The 23,886-nt window shown below is 40.3% G+C and overlaps 1 protein-coding gene across 1 annotated transcript in view; it reads right to left on the reverse strand.

Moving 5' to 3' along the window:
* Positions 1–977: 977 nt before the first annotated feature.
* Positions 978–23,886, reverse strand: part of LOC124605552 (atrophin-1) — a 174,224-nt gene continuing 151,315 nt past the window's right edge. The window contains exon 11 of the mRNA XM_047137310.1: positions 978–5,227. Within this exon, the coding sequence (XP_046993266.1) occupies positions 4,175–5,227 (1,053 nt within the window). The 3' untranslated portion in view covers positions 978–4,174. The remainder of the gene's footprint in view (positions 5,228–23,886) is intronic.

Below are 23,886 nucleotides of genomic sequence, written 5' to 3' on the forward strand. Positions count from 1 at the left end.
CGCTTTTTCACAATAGCTGCAGAAAATTTCAATGCCATAAAATGCTATTTCACAACGAGAGCTGAAGAACATAGTTGCATCCAACGTTTGACATATTGTGGTAGTTTATGCATGGTGTGGCAACTGCGGCACTTCACCAAGCGAAATTCGGGAGGGAAAGCCGTCTCGCCATTAGTGTTACCTGGACAATGGCGTCACGTCCCCTCTGGCGAGCCAAACGTCGAAAGTCACAACTAATTTTAAATGCACTGTAAGTAATTAAACTTCCAGCAATACAGTTGCATTATTTCAGAACAAACGTTTTTACCTGTTAGCATAATGCTCACTAATACAAACAACATAGTCAGTTAGAACAGTGAGATCATAGAGACAAGACTTGATGAGCTTCATTTATTATATTCTGAAAAAGCTTTTTCACTTATCCCCATGTTTGGTGCCTGTTTGTTCATAGAGTTCAATAAAATCCCTTTCTTCATGTGAAACAAGGACTAAACTAATCAGCGACATTTCATTCCTGGTCCTTTACAATCGTATTGATTAAATGGGAAAGCAGTGTTTCCTTCTTCATACTGAATTACCAAATATCATTTTTACTCATCAAATACCTTCCAGACATACAATATTGACCCTCAACCCTTCAAAGCAAGGGTCATGTATATTTACCATTGTTGAGAGTACTTTTATTGGTCCCATTGCTTATAGGCAACATTTTTGATCAACTTAAAGAGTTATCTAAAAAAAAAAATATTGTACTCTATAATTATTTGCAATTTTCTTCACTGATATTTGATCTTCCAAAAATATATTTAACCAGATTTTATAGTCACAGCTATAGTATCCTCCAATCTTTTCTACATTTCCAAGAGATTAATTACAAGAGTGGCATTTTCATTAACATCACCACTGAAATTAAGCAGGATATCATTCAGAAGTCAAACACACTACAGCTAAAAACAAAAACAAATTTTTTTTCCCTGTGAGCTTTATTTTACCATCAGTTTACACATATAAATAACCATATATTTTACATATAGTACAATGAAAAAAATTAGTTTTATTTCTTACAGAAACAAGTATTACACATTCTGATCAATCAGCTGCTACATTACTTGCAACTGTAATTTAACATCTCAAATTTTGAGGTACAACTGGAGGTATGCTTAAAAAAATAAATAAACAATCACAGACAATTTAGTACCATGACAATGTCTGCATATGAGCTCTTTTATTGTGCTCTATGTTTTTACTATGCAAAGAGCATGAATTTATTGCACACATTTGTACTATAAATGACACAGAAATGGCATTTTATACTCAATACATTCAGCTGAACATTTTGCGACAATTATCGTAAGGTACTACTAAATTGCTCCAATATGCTTAGTGACTCACAGGCACTAGTTAGGTTTATCACTTTCATTAATATCCATTTGTTGTATACTTTCACAGATGAAATTTTCAACAATCTTCATAAATGACTTAAGCTCTTTTCTTAGCTAAATTCCACACACCTAACAACAGCACCATTACTGGAAGGCTGGGGAGCTGGCTCAAAAATTTTTCTGTCATGGGCTTCACAGATTTGACTTTTTTACATCACAAAATTTTATTTATTCTACTATACATAGTAACATCAATGACGACATTTCAGGACACACACAATATACTTTACACAGGTACTCGTAATGACAATACTCACACATACACAATGACAAAAACATGTTGATTCACTCACACTTTGCAGTTCAGATTTTAAATAAGTTAACCTTAACATTAACTCTGTCTTAGCATTTAGGCTTTTCATAACATACAAAAGGCACTAGTTTTAATCCATCTAGTTATTTCTTCTTTTATAGGATACTCACAGCCTTACTTAAGGTAAGATAGGGCTGAGAAGATCATAGTAGTGGTTTAACTTTAATAATGTACAGTTATTAAGAGGCAATAGCCTCACAAGCTTAATGTGGGTAGTGAAACACTATTTTGGTAGGGAATAAGATGAAAAACAAAGTTAAAATTTCAACAGTGCTGTCTCTATGATCACCTCAGCCCTGATCAAGTTCTTATAATGTGTATCAGAACACACATCATTATTGTCAGCACAACAATGGCAATATTGCATGACTAGGTATCATTAAAATAATCCTGAGAATTTCTGTCCCATCATAATAATTTAGGCCGAAAAGTAATGTGAGGAGCCAAATATTTCTAATACAAAAGCTTAATGTGTAAATTGGATGTCATATTGCAGAAGCACAATGCTGCACACTTTTCTCTGAAACTTTTGGCACCTACATACATTACTATTAAACTTTTGGCACCAGTCTACCACTGTCCATCACATAAAATATTTAGATGTTAGAAGTATTCTTACACAACAGTAATAAAATCATTTTTATAAAACAATTTAATTTTTTACAGTTTGCTTTGCTTTTTTTCCATTTCAGTAAGTCTGTCACAGGTGCACTGTTAATAGCCAACTAACTTAATTGCCATTAGTGTTAGTGCCAATTAAAATCATGCTAAAACTGAGTCAGAACTGGGGAAACTGAATAATTGTAGTTAAAACTGAGGACAGCAGTACTGTGAAGGAAATAACGATTATTCATTTAAACTTCACCTAAGACTTAGTATTAGGCTGGAGGCACAAAATGTGCAGATGCCGTAAACGAATTTGTTAATTTCAACAGTATATCAATAGGAACTTCCAGAACCTGCTGAATATTATCTTGAAATATGCAAATATAATAAATATAAAGAATAATTTGGCAATGACATTTGAGCAATGCTGGATGTTTTCTCCTTAAAGAAAGGGAAAAATCTGCGAACACAGAACACATGCTTTCAGTCATGAGCAAATTATCTGCACACCAGTCTCTATACGCAAGGGCAGCTCAACATAAAACAAAAATTCCACTAAAATATTTTTCACATTTCTCTCACTGTGCAACTCAAAACTGCTTTGTGTTGACATGCTGCCACCGAGACAAATACAAGACTATTAGCATTTGACACACAAGCTCTTACTAGTTTCAACAACGCAGTTCCTCAAGATTCTGAGTACAATCTCTACACTTCTCACATTATAAACAAATCTTTATGATACACTAACACTGTCTTAGACCCAACGTCAGTCGATAAATCACATAATAACGTAACACTGATAATTGTTCTGTTACTCTGCTTTCATTTTTAAACGGATATTAGCGAAAATATTAGTTTAATGTTTTGGACTCTAATGTAATTGTTTATTGTTTTCCAGTCTTCGAATGTAGTTTCCCAGTGGAAGCACATATTTTCAAAAGAAAAACGACTTAGCAGAATACGTGGTGTCTTGCATGTCACTATTGTCTGTATGTGACTTATGTCTTGTATATTACAGTGAGCTTGGGAAACTATAGGGACAACATCTCAAGGCCAGATAACATTACTCAACAAAAATTGTTTGGCATACAATATGTTTCACTTTCCAGAAGATTAACTTGCAAATTTCTATTGCAAGTTAAACACATTCAGGCAACATATTTTATTTTAAAAAAGCTATTTTAATTAAACTGTTTGTATATCCTCTTATAATTTAAATATAAATCTACTTCCACATGTACACACAATGCCTTTACATTCTACATATATACATACGTACAATTATGTATATACATATACATTTACATTAATATAATATATTATTATATCTTGAATATTAACTACATATATTCATTTTTGCTGGCACTATCCAGCTGAACACAGTTCTGGCCACCAACACACACCACACACAGGCTCACAAATATAACAGAATGAACAATTTTGCTATTACTTGTTTGTTTCAAATAAAGTTCTCTTCTCTTTGAAATTTTCCAAACATACTACTAAACAACAATCACCCAGAGAAATACATACATAAGTAAACTTATCAAACAAACACACAATTATCAAAACTAATATGCTAATTCATGTGCCTTGCTGTACAATATCACTTTTACTGGTTGCTCATAGTGCTGAAGAGCACAGCAGCTCAGTGATGTTAATTCACTGAGCTTCAGCAAATTCACCTTGTATGACTTTATAGCAATATCCCCAGTAATCTTATTCCTTAAGCTATATACTAATCTATATTATCCAGCACAGGATCCTATATTAGAAATTGTTCACAGAAAAGGCAACTAATATTTATATCCTAGACTGTAAGAGCTTGTAGTTCACGGCAGACTTCATGAGTTGAGTCAGCTGCCACAGCTGCAGCAGCTGTAATTACAGTTGTCTCAGATTCACAAGGTGACGAGGCCCTGACAGCAGTGCACGAGGGTGGTAATGATACAACTGCTGGACCATCACCTCCAGCTCTATCATCAGGGCTTGATGAATTTGCTGGAGCAGGTAAACGAGCTGTGGCTGCTCCCGCCACCGTTGCTGCTGGTTTTGGACCACCTCCTCCCCCGGCATAACGTCCACCATTATTCGGACCAGACTTGCGAGGCCCGTAGCGGCGTGGACCATCAGTGCCAGATGCTGACGTAGTTGACTGGAAGTATGTTGTCGCTGGACGAGGAGGCGCACCCTGGAACTGGTTTGAAGGGGTAGGAACAGGCTGAGGGAAGGGAGCCCGGGAACGAATGAGAGGTGAATATGGCAAGGGTGGTGGAGTATGAGCAGAGGGTGGGGACTGAGCCCGGCGATGTGCAGATGAACTTGCACCTGGCCCACGCCTACCAGCTGGAAACCCATACCGGGGTCCAGGTGGCCCAGCTCCTGCTGCAACACTGTTTGGGCGTATTGGTGTAGATGGTAGTGACGGAGGTTCTCGACGATACTGGGGGCGGCGCATACGGGGTTGCCTATAGGGTACAGGTGGGGCTGGCTGTGTACGTTGTTGCTGATGGTGGTGAGGATGGTTAAAGAAGACAGGTGTTCCATACATCACATGTGCTGAAGGGGTTGGTAACTGTCGAAACTGTGGGCCTAAACTACTATCATCACATGTCTGAAGAGGCACTACTGGTTGTGGCTGCTGCTGCTGCTGCTGTTGTTGTTGTTGTTGCTGATGGTGATGATTGTGGTGATGGTGCTGTTGCTGCAGTTTGAGTAAAGATACCACAGGGGGGGCTGAAGCAGGAGCTGGAGGCATGGGTGGGCAAGAGCCATCCTGTGAATGGGTCCCACTACAGTCACTATCGCGCTGCACACATCTTGTTTGGCCCACTTCAGATCGGCTGGAGCTGGAAGAACTATCCTACGAAATCCGGGCAGCTCATTACACTACTCTGAATATCACAATTTGCAAATGAGTATAAAGAAATGGATGTATATGGGCATTTTAAAGTAATCAAATTATCACAAACAAAAAAATTGCAATGTCTGCAATACACAACACTACATTAAGAAATAATGCACATTAAATAACACTGAAAATTACACATACACATTACATTTATATAAATCATTACATTAGTAAATATAATAGAGGGGAACATTCCACATGGGAAAAATATATCTAAAAACAAAGATGATGTAACTTACCAAACGAAAGCGTTGGTATGTCGATAGACACACAAACACAAACGCACACACAAAATTCAAGCTTTCGCAACCAACGGTTGCTTCATCAGGAAAGAGGGAAGGAGAGGGAAAGACGAAAGGATGTGGGTTTTAAGGGAGAGGGTAAGGAGTCACTCCAATCCCGGGAGCAGAAAGACTTACCTTAGGGGGAAAAAAGGACAGGTATACACTCACGCGCTTTCCGGGATTGGATCAGACTCTGAATGTGGCTCTCCAGTAGGGATATGACTTGCTCAAATTCTGCCCTGAAATGAGATCCATCCTTCATGAAATCCTCCCCACTCCACGAAGAGTGTCTTTCCGCCGTCCACCTAACCTTCGTAACCTCTTGGTTCATCCCTATGAAATCCCCAAACCACCTTCCCTACCCTCTGGCTCCTACCCTTGTAACCGCCCCCGGTGTAAAACCTGTCCCATGCACCCTCCCTCCACCACCTACTCCAGTCCTGTAACCCGGAAGGTGTACACGATCAAAGGCAGAGCCACGTGTGAAAGCACCCACGTGATTTACCAACTGACCTGCCTACACTGTGAAGCTTTCTATGTGGGAATGACCAGCAACAAGCTGTCCATTCGCATGAATGGACAGAGGCAGACAGTGTTTGTTGGTAATGAGGATCCCTCTGTGGCTAAACATGCCTTGGTGCACGGCCAGCACATCTTGGCACATTGTTACACCATCCGGGTTATCTGGATACTTCCCAACCTATCACAACTCCGGAGATGGGAACTTGCCCTTCAGTATATCCTCTCTTCCCGTTACCCACCAGGCCTCAATCTCCGCTAATTTCAAGTTGCCGCCGCTCATACCTCACCTGTCAACAACATCTTTGCCTCTGTACTTCCGCCTCGACTGACATCTCTGCCCAAACTCTTTGCCTTTACAAATGTCTGCTTGTGTCTGTATATATGCAGATGGATATGTGTTAGTGTGCGCGTGCGCAAGTGTATACCTGTCCTTTTTTCCCCCCTAAAGTATGTCTTTCCGCTCCCGGGATTGGAATGACTCCTTACCCTCTCCCTTAAAGCCCACATCCTTTCGTCTTTCCCTCTCCTTCCCTCTTTCCTGATGAAGCAACTGTGGGTTGCGAAAGCTTGAATTTTGTGTGTGTTTGTGTTTATTTGTGTGTCTATCAAAATACCAACGCTTTCGTTTGGTAAGTTACATCATCTTTGTTTTTAGATATACATTACATTAGTAACTTGACAGGTAAACAAACCATGACTATAAAAACATACTAATTTCTGAAGGAATTTACAATGGAAGAAGAATAATATTTTACAAGCAGAAATGGGGGACAGGTGTTTTTAGAAAGCTTAGTACATAATGCAAGCTTATGGAAGGTTTAAATATTATGGAAACAAACTATTTTAGATTAATAAAATATCTAACCACTCAGTTTACACATTGTGAAAATAATGACTCTAAAGTTATGCACAATTTATAATGATAAATGTTAATGAAGCAATAGACTGCAACCAAAACACGCCTACTACACTTAAAGAAAAAAAGAGGTGCCACTACAGGAAGATTTTGCCAGACTAAACACTGTATGTCTTGTGATTGATGAGCATATCTAAAGACAAAGACAAAGAAGCGTGTGCACGTTATTCAGGGGGGAGGGGGCAGGGGCAATATAAATAAGCACAAGAAAATAAGTATAGCAAGGATAAAAGTAATTACGGAGGTAGGATAAGATGTGACCCATACTGATGTGAAGAGACTGGGAAAGGAGGGAGGCAGAAAATTAACAAATCTAACAATGAAAGAGGCAATTCATAAACTCTCTCTCTCTCTCTCTCTCTCTCTCTCTCTCTCTCTCTCTCTCTGTGTGTGTGTGTGTGTGTGTGTGTGTGTGTGTGTGTGTGTGTGTGAGAGAGAGAGAGAGAGAGAGAGAGAGAGAGAGAGAGAGAGACAAATGTGTTCTCATCAGCAAATCAGCAATATGCTGGAAGCCGTACACAGAAACTTATCAAGCAAGAAGTAAGATGGAAGTTCACTTATTACATCCAATGAGTGTACAAGTACTTGGGTACAACTTTCTGCACCACACTTGTTTTCCAGCTTTGCCCCTGACAGTACTACCTTTATGAAGCAGATTCTTCAAATGAAAGAAAAAACTTGCACAAAGCTTTGTGTAAGGGTATGGCACATTCAGTGTTGTTTCTGGTTAACTGTGGACCAACAACAGGCAGCAATGTAAGTCTGTCGATTTTCATATTGTAGGAACCCGACAAATGGATAAAGCTCTATGGACTTTTCTCAGATGAGTTAAGCAAGCACTTGTTTGTGATATGCAATGGCAAGTTTCCTATGCAGGAGGGACTTTACACTGAAAGCTTTTCAAAGTAATACAGACGTAATAATTGAGTATAAGGGTTCTTTTATGACTTGCAATGATGAAGCAAGGTTTCATCACTAGTAATCACTATTATAGCCTTCCGACGGTTCGTTACTAGTTTGTGTGTCTGCATGAAAACCTCTATAGTGAGTCATCAACACCTCTGCCAATGTATCCTTCACTATTCAGTGAGCTTTCCTTATCAGGAATTCAGCAACAATGCTAGTCATTATACTGCTGACAAGTCAATTTGAAGAAGAAAACTGCTACGCACCATATAAGAACGTCTTCACTGTGTCAGCTGCAACTTTTCTTCTGCATACAGAAATCTGCCACTAAAACTTCAAAATGAAAATAATTCACCTCCAAACTACATTAGTATTGAAAATAACTTTTGCTTAATTTGTCTCTCTCAGGTACCTCAGCTCAGTAAAACTTTAACCATTGCCACAGTACTGTACAGTATAGAAAGTAAGTGGAAGAAATGACACTTTTATTCAGAGACAATAATTACACTGCAGCCACCGCAATTTATGATGGTTCCCTGAACATTACAAAAGACATATTTCTCAATAGGGTGCTCTGCAATGTGCGCTCATACTGGCTATGAAGTTAGTAAGGAGCTATTGTGGTATGGCATTCCATTCCTCCACCAGCACAATTGACAACTGCTGGATGATCGTTGGTGAACGAGTATATTATGCAGATTGACTCCCAAATGCATCTTACACATGCCTAATGGGATTTAGCCCTTTATAGGTTTGTGGCGATTTTTCGAAGTCACGTAGGGCACATTTTCTCACTGATTTACGTTGTGATTTAAACCTTATGGTTCTGGCACATCAGTGAGAACGTTTTGTGGTTGGAAAAATAGCCACAATGCAGTTCACTAAGTTCTCAACAGATGGCAGGGGCACATTTGCTTGTGGTTGAAAAATCGACCACATAATGCTGCCAACCACATCAGAGGCATTTATCACCTTTGTTACTTTAGAGGCAAGCATATTATTATTGTTACATGCATTTTACCCATTGTAGTCATCCTCTGAAGTGCTATCTTTGGAAAAGCATCAATAGTGCCTTGAAATCTAAAGTTATTAATCTTCAAATAAACGATCTGCAATTACATTGTTGAGCAAGCTATTCTGCCGAAATACAGGGCTGTCTGCTTTTGTAAACTGTGACCCAGGAAGGTGTAGTCATTTTCACACATGCTTATTGATAAGTGAAATGTTGAAAGAACAACACAGAACTTGACATACAGCCAGTAACTTTTCTGCTGAGATGTTATTTTCAGGTTGTATGCACATTTGGCATGCTGCAGTACAGAGTTGGACATCCTACATTTTCTTCTGCTTGGCGTCAAGACGATTTGCTTTGAAGTAATTCTTATTTACTAAATATCTATCGTAGCTGTTTGTACTATGTACTATAAGAGCATTCAATGTTTTTTATGGTTATTATTTTCTTTTGTGGTCAATAATGGGTACATCAGCATAATTTCTTTTGTAGTGAAACGGCTAGACAAAGACTGAATGAAGCAGAGATACTGCACATTCTTGAAGATTCATGTTCTGATGTTTCTTCAGATGATTCTGAGTATGGGGGGTGAGACAAATGCAGAAGATTCACAGATTCATCCTGAACCCAGGGCCAGTCAGTGCCTCCCTGATACAGTTCATCCTGTGCAGGGTGGCAGTTCGACAGAGGAATTAGACTTCAATGACAGTATCTGTGATGAACATGAAGAACCTGTAGTTATTACTCACCCTCCACATTCCTTGACAAGTTCTGCAACTCATTCGGATAGTGACTCAGAGACTGATGGCACAGCAGTAACACAGGGGCACTATCAGTTCACTAAATGTGGAAGTGAACCAAGAAAATTCAGTGGCAGTGTTTATAGTGAATATTTTGGGCCAAATGTTCCAGTAAATTTAAGTTCCCCATCTGAGATATTTTCACCGTTTTTCCCCCCCTGACACTTTTTCCAATTTCATAGTTGCTCAGTCCAACATGTATGCTATTCAGAGAAGAGCAATTCTTAGTCTGAACTTAGAGGAGCTGAAAACCTTTATTGGTATACTAATTATAATGGGATTCCATTCTCTTCTGAGCATCCGCCAGTATTGGTCAACTGACCAAAACTTTCATGTACCAAGAATTGCAAATGTAATGTCAATGAAAATTTCCAAAAATTGTTTGTTATTTGCATCTGAATGACAGTGAAAAGATGGCCAGTAAAGGCACTCCAGGCTGTGACAAACTTTATAAAGTAAGACCACTTTTGAATCATGTGAATGAAGTTTTCAGAGCATCATTCAGTCCAAATAGATTCCTTTCAGTAGATGAAAGTATGGTAGCATTCAAAGGCAGGACCCCTCTCAACCAGTACATGCCACTCAAACTAATAAAGCATGGCTACAAAGTTTTTGCTTAATGCTGCTCTGTAACAGGATACGTGTTGAACATTCAGATTTATGAAGGAAAGACTTATGAACATGATACACCCTTGGGTGAAAAAGTTGTATTGTCACTTTCATCATCATTCCAACATCATGGATACTGTTTGTTTTACGATCTTTTTTTTCTCCAGCTTCCGTCTCCTATCTAAATTGTTGCAGAAAGGTATTTTCGAGTTTGGAACGATTTTATCTTCGAGGAGGTATATCCCAAAGGGAAGTCTTTCAACCAATCTTAGGAGATGTGTAACAAAATGGAAAGACAGGGTACTAAATCAGTAATTGTTGCAAGCAGTATGCACAGTCCTACAGAGAAAACATTTGTTACATGTCGTGACAAGAAGGGGAGGAAGCAAATGATCCCTTGCCCTCGAGCCATTACTGATTTACAACTGCTATATGGGTGGTGTAGACAGATTTGACCAGCATCACGCATTCTACAATGTAGCAGAGAAGTCCAGACAGGGATGAATGAAAATTTTTTGTTAGTTTATAGATGCAGCAATAGTGAATGCCTATGTTCTGCACAAAGAAACCAGCAAACCAGCCATGCACAGCAAACAGCAGTTATATTTAACAATCCAGAGCATACTGATGAATGATCTAATAGGTAGTTCTCGTTTCAAATCAAGGATGGCAACTGTACCACACCCAAGAGTCCTTATTAGTAAGAATAAATCACACATCACTTCCAAGGTCAGTTTGTCTTCCACTACTGCAGCACACATGTCTATGAAAGGTACTTCAAGGAAGTGCGCAATGTGCAGTACCCGAGCCAAACCGAAAAGAAGTTCCTGCAAGGTAGCACTTTACAAGTAATGCTTTGCACCATTTCACAGTATGAAATGACTGAGTGTTACTGGATGCACTTTGCTTAGTCATCAAAATAATTTTGAAAGGTAGATATCGTTCAAAGTTTTTGTTTTAATGTCAAACCCAGGAATAAAATTGTTTACCTACTTCAAAACATGACATTTTATTAATATATGAGTTAAATACATGAGTCTAAAGATTGTGGTTGAAAAATCAACCACAAAACATTCAGGCAGTATTTGTGACCTTAAATGGTTTGTGGTTGATTTTTTGCCGAGCAAAAAATTCGTAAAAATTCAATTTTTGTTTGTCAGTGTAAAAAGCGATATTTTCCTGTTTCCATGTGTAAATAGAAACTTAATAATGTTAATACTGCTGCTGTGAAGGAAAAAATTGCTGTGCCCTATATATTGGGGGGGGGGGGGGGGCGCACACGGGGAAGGAGTACAGTGTCACAACGACCAATGCAATGAAAGTGCCTTGTTCGAAGGTCTGGATGACACCACGCCTATGCAACATTAAGCCTTCCCACACTATGACACCTAGACCCCCAAAACCATCATGTTTGACAATGTTCCTGGGTGCATTACATGTTCCCATCTCTTTCCACATGAGGGTACATTCAAAATGACTGGGCAATCTCCTCTCTCATCCAAGCAAAGCACGTGACAACTCCTTGCTGGTTTGGCCCCTATGCTATGCACCATTGCATATCTTTGAACACTGTACACTCACTATTCTCCTTCCCCATGTGCACCTTTTCTGGGATGCAACTGGACCCGACATCATTTTATTGATGACAATGCACAAATGCATCGAACGGTACAGGTGGAGCAGCTCTTTGAGAGGATATTTGTCGAATGGACTGGCCTGCCCGATTCCCAACTTAAATCCCATCGAGCACGTGTAGGATGCATTGGGGGAAACTTACTTCAACACGTTCGCATGCATCAACGACCATCCAGCAGTTTGTCAACTGTGTTGGTGGAGCAGCTTGTCAACTGTGTTGGTGGAGCAGTTTGTCAACTGTGTTGGTGGAAGAATGGAATACCCTACCAAATGATCTCTTTACCAACCTTGTGGCCAGTGCGAGAGCATATTCCACAACATTCACTGGCATCTGTGATCAACATACACCCAATTAAGAGCCACTGAAGCACAATTAGTGAACATGGTTTTCCAAAATGCCTTCACCAAAGAGGATGAAGTAAATATTCCAGAATCAAGATGAGCAACTTAGATGCAAATATCCTCAGTGTAGCAAAGCACCTTGGTCACTTAATAAAGGCAACACCTCCAATCCAGATTTTACATCAGTTAAAAGTTCCCATCAGAGTCTGCTGATACAATAGCTCCATACTTAGTTATCACGTACAACCAGTTGCTAGTCGAAAGATCTGTATTTAAAGGCTGGAAAGTTGCACAAGTCACACCAACACTCAAGAAAGGAAAACTGATATGGGTCTGTAATCCAGCGGATTACTCTAACATCAATTTGCAGTAGGATTTTGTAACATCTACTGTGTTCGAACATTATGAATTATCTACAAGAAAAATATTTCTTGACAAATAGCCACCACAGTTCAGACAATATCATTCTTGTGGAACAAAATTAGCCCTTTTTCTCATGATGTAATGAGTGCTATTGACAGGAGATGTCAAATTGATTATGCTTTTTTCATTACACATGACACATGCACGAATATAACTGCTGTTGTCACAACACAAACTTAAGATAAATATAACAAGCAGAAGACTAATCTGTTTAAAAAATGGGAAGTCAGTACCTAGAATTCATTCACAACGCACTGCACAGTGAGTAAGTGTCCAAGGTTAGCCAAATAAAAAATTGCAATGGCTGTTAAACAAGTAAGTCATAAATGCTCTACTGTAATTCTGAATTTACTAGGCTGCCAGTAAAAGTAAGAATGAATCTGTCATTTTTAAACTTTTCATATCAGAAACCCACTCCTAATTAAAGTTTTTGTCCAATGTAAGCATATGAATTGCTAATTCAAATCTGAATTGCTAATTCAAATCTCACCTTTATAAAGCTATTTAAAAATTCAAACTGATTTAATTCTTTGTCTTAAATTTCAACTAAAATGCATACAGTATTCTTTGCAATTTTATTCAGTGTACTACCCGAGTCACAGGTATTGATGTGGACACTACTTTAAACATAAAATTCTAGACAAACGATGTTATCAGAAATTGCTTTCATGTTGAGTGCTGAAAAAAGTGACTGGAGGTACAAACAAAAGGTGAGTTGCTGTCTTGCACATGATACTTGTCTGTTAAAAGAACACTGAACTGTGACAGGCAATGAAAAGTTTTGGAAATGACATGCATACTAAAAAGTGACAACTAAGATGTTAGACCTGTTTTGTCAGCAGATGCACATTAGAATCTGACCAGTTTGTCAAGTGTGATACTAACATGTATTGCCAACATCCTATGCAAGCTTTTATGACCAGTATTCGCATTCTTTGTGATTTTTGTTTAGTAGGCATAGGCACTAATCCATGCCATATTTCTGTGCCTAACTATCCATCTCTTGATGATAAGAGGCATCAACAGACTATAAAGACTCACATAGCAATTTTCAACTTAAAGTAAGTTCAAATTGCTCAAGAATGTACCCATGCAACACACTGTTTATGACAACATATTACTGACTAAGGCTGCAGTGTTTTATTTAGATATAAAGACTAAAACATAATTTAATTTAAAATTACTTAGAAATAAAGAAGACTACTCACTGAAAGGCAGAAGCGCTGTGTCGGCGATAGCTACACAAACAAAAGCTACAGAGCTTTGCTAGCTTTCAGAATGAACTTCCTTTTTCAAGCGTGTAGGAGAATCGTGCGCGCGTGTGCAGACAGCTGGGCACATGATTTCACAGACTAAGGCATGAGATAGACACACACAACTAGCTGACAAGAACTGGGTGAGGTACTGGGGCAGGGGACAGTGTATGCACACAATATTGGAAAGGAGGTGTGTGGGGGTGGGATGGGGGGGGGGGGCAGTGAGTTACGTGTTAGGTTTAAGCCAGGGAGGTTACGGGAGTCATGCTGTAAGGATAGCTCCCCTCTGCACAGCTCACAAAAGCTGCTGCTGGTGGGGAGAATCCAGAAGACTGGTTGTGAAGCAGTCACTGAAATCTCTCATGTTGTACTCTACTGCGTGTTGTGTCTCTGGGTGGTCCACCATGTTTTTGGTAACAGTTTGGCAGTGGCCCTAGTAGGTGGCTCTAGTTGATAGCTGGTTGGTTGCCATACCAAAGTAAAATGCTGTGCAGTGGTTGCAGCAGAGCTGGTATATAACACGTCTGTGCAGGTACTGTTTGGTGGGTCTGATGTGGACCGAGGTATGGATGGAGCCATCTGAGAGGAGTAAGGTGGCAAAATGTGTGGGGAAGACCACATGCAGTGAATGTTAGAACAGGTGTTGAGGTCGTGGAGGAAAGAGGATAAGGTGCATTATAAAGATGTCATCAAAAATCTGAACCAGACCAGGCGTTTTGGGAAGCTAGGAATATTCTAGAGGGAACATCCCAACCCTCCCCCTGCCTCCCACTTCTCTCCATCCCTCACCCGACCCCACCCTCACCATAACCTCACCCTAGCACTCTCACTGTGGACCAGGAAACAGCTGGCAATCAACTGAGCACAATGTACAGAGGCAGGGTGTGCATGTGTGTGCACGCATGTGCATGTTTCTCCTACAAGGTTGAAAAAGGGAAGTTCCATCTGAAAGATAGCAAAGCTCTGTACCTTTTGTTTGTGTCTTATCAATGATGTAGAGCTTCTGCCTTTGGGTGATTGGTCTCCTTTATTCCTCAATTTCAAACATATTTCTTTTCCATTGAAGTTATTTTTATGTTTTTAATTTCTATGACTTCTCTGCACATCCTAGTATAGTAATGATTGGATTTGAATAAAACCACATTGCCTCAAGACCAAATTTGACACTACTACTCCTGTCCCAGTGCAGAATCTTATAATGCCAATTTATCCATGTTTCCTGGATTGAAGTTACTATTGTCCTCCTCAATCGGTGTCAACACTATATTTAGTACCTATTTACATTTAGCTGCATATGCAAGGGATTTTATGTGCTATTGCTATGGCATCTAGTAGATACACATCCTTCCCAATGTTCAAATATTCATGCACCTTCCTTGCTGGTTTATATACTGTTTCAATACTGCGTCATCTCAGCAGTCTGGTGATGACATCTGTGACTTATTACAAATGGGAGTAAAACTTTCTCTTTTATTCTTTTTCACTAGGATCTCCAGACCTTTTAACATGCATTTATCTCTCTATTAGAGCCGAGTTTCTTTTGAAACTTCGGGGATTAATAACAATACGGAAATGATATGTTTACTCACCACAGTAGTTAGCAGAGTTCTGGCGGGACCTTTATCAGAAGTAGGAAAAACATACTCACAAAAGCACAACACACACACACACACGCACACACACACACACACACACACACACACACACACACACACACACTCGCTCACTATCATTTCCGACTGTAACTGCACCTTAGGTTAGCTGTGACCTAGCTGGAGTGCGTACTGGGGTTAAGTGATGAGGCACAGAGAAGGGGGAAAGGATTTTGTTCATGTGTTGAGAGGATAGTATATGTGCATAGTACTGGAGTGGGAGCAGGGGAGGAGCTACACAGGTGGAGGGCAGGCACTAGTGAAACTGAGACCGCAGGGGGGGGGGGGGGGGGTGTTACGGGAATGAAGTATATGTTGCAGAGGGTGTCATCTGCACATTTCAGAAAACCTGGTGTGGGTGGGATGAAACTAGATGGCACAGGTTGTGAAGCAGTCATCAAAGTGAAGCACATTGTGTTGGGCAGAATGCTCAGCAACTAGATGGTCCTGGTGTCTGACAGTTTTGCAGTGGAGATTTAAATGGACAGACAGCTTGTTATTCATCATCCTCACACAGGATACAGCGCAGTGGTTGCAGCTTAGATGGGGTAGGAGATTCCTGTGGCAGGACTGGAGTAGGTAGTATGGGACACATCTTTCGTCTAGCTCTACTGCAGGAGGATACTGCACAGGTTAGGTGGGTTGCTTAATACCACCGTGGAAGAAGTGTGGAGGATAGTGGGATGTTATTTCTCATTTCAGTGCACAATGAGAGGTAGTTGAGATCCTGTCAGAGAATGAGGTTCACTTCCTCCAATCCTGGGTGGTACTGAGTCATGAGATGAGTGCTCCTTTGTGGTTGGACAATGGGTATGTGGTGTATGGTAAGTGACCTGTGTATGCAAGGTATGTTTCTAGACAAGATTAGGAAGTTAATTTACATCTGTTAAGGCCTCAGTGAGACTCTTGGCCTATTTGGAGGGGGACTGCTTCCCACTGCAGATTCGATGACCACAGGTGGTTAGCCTGTATGGAAAAGACTGCTCAGTATGGAATGGGCGACAGTTGTCAAAGTCGAGGTATTGTTGGTATAGTTAACGTCACAATAAATGGCAGTCAAGTTTAGCCTTGTACTGTACATCTACATCACTCATTATCAGACAGCCACGAGCTTTCAGTAGTGTTCTTACCACTTTGCAATGGACGTTTTATACAATGTGAGCATGAAACATGATCACAATGAGTTGTTTAGTGAATTTTTATTCCATTTGTTGCGAGTTGCCACTGCTGAGCATGGTGGTAAGCAATAAGTCCTGTATAAACAAGTGAGAGACATAATTTGCAGGACTCACACTTTCCTCGAGCGCAGGGCACATTTATGCCCTTACCGCTACCATAATTTGGAACAGGCAACAAGCAATCACCGTCCACATATTGAATTGTGCTAACTGCAATCATTCCTGAATCTGAGTATAGTAGGTTGGACTCTGTAATGTCCCCACAGCACATACCCTCTACCATGCACCAATTAATCATTTTCAAACCAAACCAACCACATTCATTCACTTTGGAAAAGTTATCTGATCTGATTTTCTTGTAATATATACGGCAACAGCTCGTCGACGCCAAAGTATTTTCTAGTGCGTTTATTCTTTGAAATAACAGAGATGCATATTTGCATTCTCCATGGTTGTTAGAGTGGTAACTAGGACAGCTTCTGGAGCACCTGTTGAGGGATTGACGTGTTTCTGAGAGATACATATTCTGCTTTTCTTCTCGCTAAAGCGAGCCAATTAACATTTGTGCCGCTAGCGGTTTGTTTGAAGAGAAAGAGACTGTAAACTGAAAATAATTAAGACGTGGAATCACCGGAGATCTGGACATGTAATGGAGATGGATTTAATACACAATTTCCTTCATAAATAATGTTTGTGACTTTTTTGTTCTGGAGTGAATGAACGAATGAGTTTTTTCTGAATAATTTGATGATCACGTTGGCCCTGTAATTAGTGGGGAAGTTTCAGCTGTGTCGAAGAGAGCCTGCAATCACTGAGTGTGTTAAATCGTCAAAAAAGGGGAACAAATTGTCCAAACGATTGATTCTCCCAACTGAATGCAGTGTTTAACAGTAATAATAAATGTAAAGATCTCTTACAGCAAGCCAGCCGCTGATTACCAAGACGAAGGACTACACCAAAGATTCTATTTGGCTGATTTCATGTAATGAAGTATTATATTAAAAACTGTACATAGATAAAGGAGAGAAAGAGAGAGAGAGCGAATTAAAATAGAGATAATACTAATAATCCTCCATTAGTCTAACTTTTCGCCTGTCTTATCACAGATCAGCCAAGAAATGGGAGGCCCTTACTTTACTGTATAGATTTATGTGTGAAGGTGAAGGGATCTTAAAGGCAACAGATACACGTCTATACAGACAAGACATTACACAGAGTTAGTGGCTAGCTGCATTCATCATCTATTCTTAGATGAAGAGACGGCAACTTATTATCCAAACATTTAAAAATGTTAAAACTTATAAGGACGTAGTATTGGTTCATCCTCTATATGGTCAGCATCAAGAAGGTTGGCTTGTTGGACAGACAAGGACAAGATGAAACAAACTGGGGAAAGGGGGGGGGGGGGCGTCCAAGAGGAATGTGGACAGGATGTCCTCACCCTCAGTTCACATGATGAAGCTGTCAGCAATGACTCTGAGCTATGTAGGAGTTTGTAATTCTGCGTGGTTAGGAAGAATTCCCCTAGAAGACTCAATCATCAGGTTAGCATTGAATGGTGCTATGGAGTTGCTCATTGCTGTACCAAGGAATGAGGTTGTAGGCTTGGAATCAATTGGTCACTGGGAAAGGCAGTGTCTAATAGCAGCAAGTCCATGGGTGTATTAGGGATGCCAGTGTAGACTGAGGCAGCATTGGCAGTGGCATGCCAGTTAGTAAAGGAATAGTAACTGTGGTGAGTCTGTGAATGAAATGGTTGCTGTCTCTCTTCCACCGACTCTCCACAGCTCCAGTTCCTTTACCATCTGGCATGTCACTGTCAATCCTACCTCCCCCAAGCAGATGGCCTTGCCACTATAGAATACTGCCTTTCCTAATGCTCTATTGACTCCTACCTCCTTCCTGGGTACTATGACCAATTATATCCTCACCCACAATTACTTTTATGGCATCACCTACAATAAACCCATGGTACACCAATGGGTACATGCATGCCACCATCCTGCCATCTAGAGAATTTTTCCGCGCCATCCATAATTCCAAATCCCTCACCCAGTTCAGATTCACTGATGCCATCTTCGTGATCTGAGCTGAGGATAAGGACACCCTATATCCTTCTCCCCTATTTGTTTCGCCTGGTCCTCCTCAGCCCAGCAACGCAACTTCCTGGCCATCCACCATCTCAAGAATGGCTACATCACCACCTCCATCTACATCAAACCTACCAACCATCAATAATACCTCCACTTAGACGGCTGTCACCCATTTCAAATCAGTAAGTCCCTTTCCATACTGCCTGGCCATCCATGGACATTGCATATATAATGTCAATAAGTCCCTATCCAAATACACCAAGGCTCTCACTGAGGCCCTTAAAGACTGAACCCTCCCAACATTGTCCAGAAACACGTCTCCTATGCCTTTTCTAAGTCATTTATCATCCCCATGTCTCACTGTGTCCTGAAATGATGACTAATATCCGTACCCTCCCACAGTGGTATTCTGCCACCCCGAACCTGCGCAATATCTTTGTCTGCCCCTTTCTACCCATGTTCCCAACACCTTACCTCATGACACACACTCCTGCAATAGACCTAGATGCAAGATGTGTCTCGAGCATCCTGCTACTACCACCTACTCCAGTCCTGTCACAGGAATCTCCTATCCCACCAAATAAGGCCACCTGTAAAACCAGCCATATGCTCTGCCAACTAAGCTGCAACCACTGTGCTGCATTTTACATGGACATGATAATAAGCTGTCTGTCCACCTAAACGGCCACCACCAAAATGTGGGCAACAGACACCTGGACCACCTAGTTGCTGAGCATGCCACCAAATATAATGTGCTTCACTTTAATGACAGCTTCACTGCCTGCACCATCTGGTTTCTTCCCACCAACACCAGATTTTCTTAAACGAGCAGGTGGGAATTCTTCCTACAACTTTCTTTCGGTCCCTGAACTCTCCCTGGGCTTAACCTTCACTAGTCCCTGCCCATCCCCTTCCATGCTCCCACTCCCGAAATATACATTCCTTCTATCCTGTCAATGCACCTACATAGACTTTCCTCTTCTCTACCTCCACCTCTACCTCTACCTCCACAGCACAACCTCCCAACAATGCACCTAGTAGCCCTATCCTGTATCCATCACATTCCTGCATGCTGCCATTGGAGTGTTTAGCATCTTCCCCCACCCCATCCCACCCCACCATCCCTCCCCTTCCCTTCCACACCCCATGCCTCTTCTGTACCCCACCGTCCACGACACTTAAATCACTGCTCACCACAGACAGTGTCAGGTTTTTGTATGGAAGTAATGCTTTTGTCAATGTACGAGAGATGAAGGACTGTTTGAAAACAGAGTATTTCCAGCATTTTATTTTTATTTTTTGTGGCTGTCTGTGACTCAACATCTTGTTTATGTGATGAGTAGTAACCTATCACTTACACATTGTTGTTCCTTTTGATAGTAGCTGTTAACAATTGAGTTCTTTCTCCCAGTATTATTGTTCACAGCTCAAGCCACTAATCCAGAATGAGACCATCACTCTGCAGCGGAGTGTGCGCTGATATGAAACTTCCTGGCAGATTAAGGCTGTGTGCGCGACCGAAACTCTAACTCGGGAGCTTTGCCTTTCGCAAGCAAGTGCTCTACCATCTGAGCTACCCAAGCACAACTCACGCCCGGTCCTCACAGCTTTACTTCTGCCAGTATCTCGTCTCCTACCTTCCAAACTTTACAGAAGCTCTCCTGCAAAGAGCACTTGCCCGCGAAGGGCAAAGGTCCCGAGTTCGAGTCTCGGTCGGGCACACAGCCTTAATCTGTCAGGAAGTTTCAAGCCACTAATGTTTTTATCACACTTCTTTCCTGCATGACTGATTACATTTCTTGTAAACATACCTATCCATTTGACTAGGCATTCTGTGGACTTTGTGCTGTTGAAATTTGAGCTCTTTTCTTTTTCTCCATAGGAAATTTTATATTAGAATTAATATCATTCATAAAATGTATTCATTGAGAGATTCACACATTCCATGATGTTATAGAACGAAAGTAGTATCAACAACGTATTTTTTCCCTTTTTTGTAGTCAGAAAAGCTGTTTCTTCAAATTTTTCAATACAGAAATTTCCTAATACTGCACTGTGTGGTTTCCTATAGCCACACCACCCTTTCATTACATGTTCTTATGGAGAACATCAACTCTCAGAATTTACAAATTTCCTGAATGGTATGAATTCTAATACAAAGTTTACTATGGAAAAATAGAAACAAGGTCACATTCTATTTTAGAATGTAAAGCTACTAAAAAGATACAATGGAACTTTTGGGAACAAAGTTTACAAAAAGCCCACTCACATGGCTAGCTATCTTTACAAAGTTCTATCTCCATTACAAGTAGAAGAGATGAGCGATCGAAATATTGGTGGACCACTGGTGAACCACAGCACCTGGAGCAAGAGTTTGATCTTTTAATAGCTACTTTCAGAAGAAATGGTTACTCTGACAAAGAAATTAACAGTTTATTACATCCTAAAAGATCTGGAGCTTCTAGCAAAAAAAGAATGAATTGTAGGAAAAGTTTTCTTCGCACACTTAAAAACAGTCACAAATCACACCAGCAGATTACTAAGAGGATATTTTGACACTGTGTTTAAACCCACAAGAAAGGTGCATGAATATTTAAACACTGCAAAGGACTTATGCCTACCACTTGCCATGACAGTACATAAAATCACTTGCACAAGCAGCTAAGTGTACATAAGAACTAAGCAGCAGCATTAACACCTAATGTAAGGAGCAGAAGATCAATTATAGTCTGGGAAATATGGATAAATTGGCACCAGGCAACTGTCAAATTTGTTCTTCCGACACTGTGGCTTTATGAAAATCCACTCATTATTATACTAGTGTGTACAGAGAAGACATGCAAATTCAAAGGCACAACAACAACCTTAACAGAAAAGGAAAAGGGTTGAAATTAGACAAATTGGTGGCCTTAGTGCTTTACAAAAGATTGGCAACTCTTCCCTCTAAAAGCTTCATAACACAAGTCAGTGCAACTCCAATCTTAATAAGCAATATGATAATGTGACTGAATGACAGTTGCATCTGTATATGTAGACATTTCAGCTTGCTAAGCTTGTTTAAGTATGAGACTGCTATCTGAGTACAGCCTCTGATGATGCCTCGAGCATCAGGAACCACAACATTAGGCAGTGAAATATGCTTTTGATCACAGTCTCATGGACTTAAAAAAACTACAAAAGAATCTGTTTTGTATCAGTACTATGTGAGTATTGCTACAGTCTTCTAAGCCACCCCTTTCCATGTTGCTTTATCATCTCAGTTGCTATCACATCATTTATAGCTGCCTATATCTACATCTACATAATCCGCAAGCCACCTGATGGTGTGTGGCGGATGGTACCCTTAGTACCTCTATCGGTTCTCCCTTCTATTCCACTCTCGTATTGTTCGTGGAAAGAAGGATTGTCGGTATGCCTCTGTGTGGGCTCTAATCTCTCTGATTTTATCCTCATGGTCTCTTTGCGAGATACGCGTAGGAGGGAGCAACATACTGCTTGACTCCTAGGTGAAGGTATGTTCTCGAAACTTCAACAAAAGCCCGTACAGAGCTGCCGAGCGTCTCTCCTGCAGAGTCTTCCACTGCAGTTTATCTGTCATCTCCGTAATGCTTTCGCAATTACTAAACAATCTTGTAACAAAGCGCGCTGCTCTCCATTGGATCTTCTCTATCTCTTCTATCAACCCTATCTGGTATGGATCCCACACTGCTGAGCAGTATTCAAGCACTGGGCGAACAAACATACTGTAACCTACTTACTTTATTTTTGGATTGCATTTCCTTGGGATTCTTCCAATGAATCTCAGTCTGGCATCTGCTTTACCAACGATCAACTTTATGTGATCATTCCATTTTAAATCACTCCTAATGCCTACTCCCAGATAATTTATGGAATTAACTGCTTCCAGTTGCTGCCCTGTTGATCTTCTCGGCCACTTACGTTTCCGAGTTTGTGATTGGAAGGAATTACTCTCTCTTCCATCGCTGACCAGAGACTGAACCTCTCTGAGTGGTTTAAAGTATCATAGAATAACTCTGACAGTATCCTGCTCTTCTCCTTTGTACCTATGTAGAAGTTATTTTTCTTGACATTTATAAATATGTCCACATCCTATACCTTGACAGCCTATGAATGTGCTAAAAAGACACTAAAGTAGTTATTTTTGAAGTTATTCTGGGCTATCCTATTCTTTTGGCCACTTTCAGCCCTACTTCTACAAAGACATCCAATTCTGCCAGATTTTCTTACTTCTCCATTCTAAGCATCCTCCATCCCTCTTCTGCATCATACACTATCTTTTCCATGATCAAAGCCAATCTCTCCTCTCTCCAATCTCCCACAACTCAATCCTGTTTGTCTTCATTTCTTCCCATGCATTGTTTGTTTCAGTCTTGCCTTCATCTGTGTGACGTGTCAGGAAAGTGCACTTACTGGGACACTGGTATGGATTTTTGTAGACACTTCATGACTTTTTTGCTTCATAATAGTCCCAGTTTGTTAGACAGGCCCATCTTTAAATCAAAATATATATTGGGAATGTTTTCTTTATCTACATGAATATAAAGTCTACTTGTACAAAATGTGTTCTATGAATACTCTCTCAAAAAAGAAACTTGCATATACTTTGCCATACCAGTAAGTATTGTCCCCACCTTTGTTTCTTAATTTTTATTTCATTGGGAAGAGCAAATGCTTTGCACTAGAAAGAATTTTACCTGCTTTGGAGACCCTCTGGATAAGGTTCAAAATACTATAGCCAAACTTCCTCAAACCACCATTTAACAAGTGCATTTGTGTAGTATTTGTATTCATTAGTCTGTCTACGAAATAAAACTTTCGCAAACCGCTGTTGCTAGTATTTATATCTTTTACTCAAATCTAACCATAAACAAGACATAATTAGAATGATGGAAATCCAGAAGGAAATCATTCAAACAGTAAAATTGGCTAATGCTTAGTGTATTTTAATTCTTGGTGGCTGCC

Source organism: Schistocerca americana, chromosome 3 (assembly GCF_021461395.2).
Source record: "Schistocerca americana isolate TAMUIC-IGC-003095 chromosome 3, iqSchAmer2.1, whole genome shotgun sequence".
Lineage (NCBI taxonomy): Eukaryota > Metazoa > Arthropoda > Insecta > Orthoptera > Acrididae > Schistocerca > Schistocerca americana.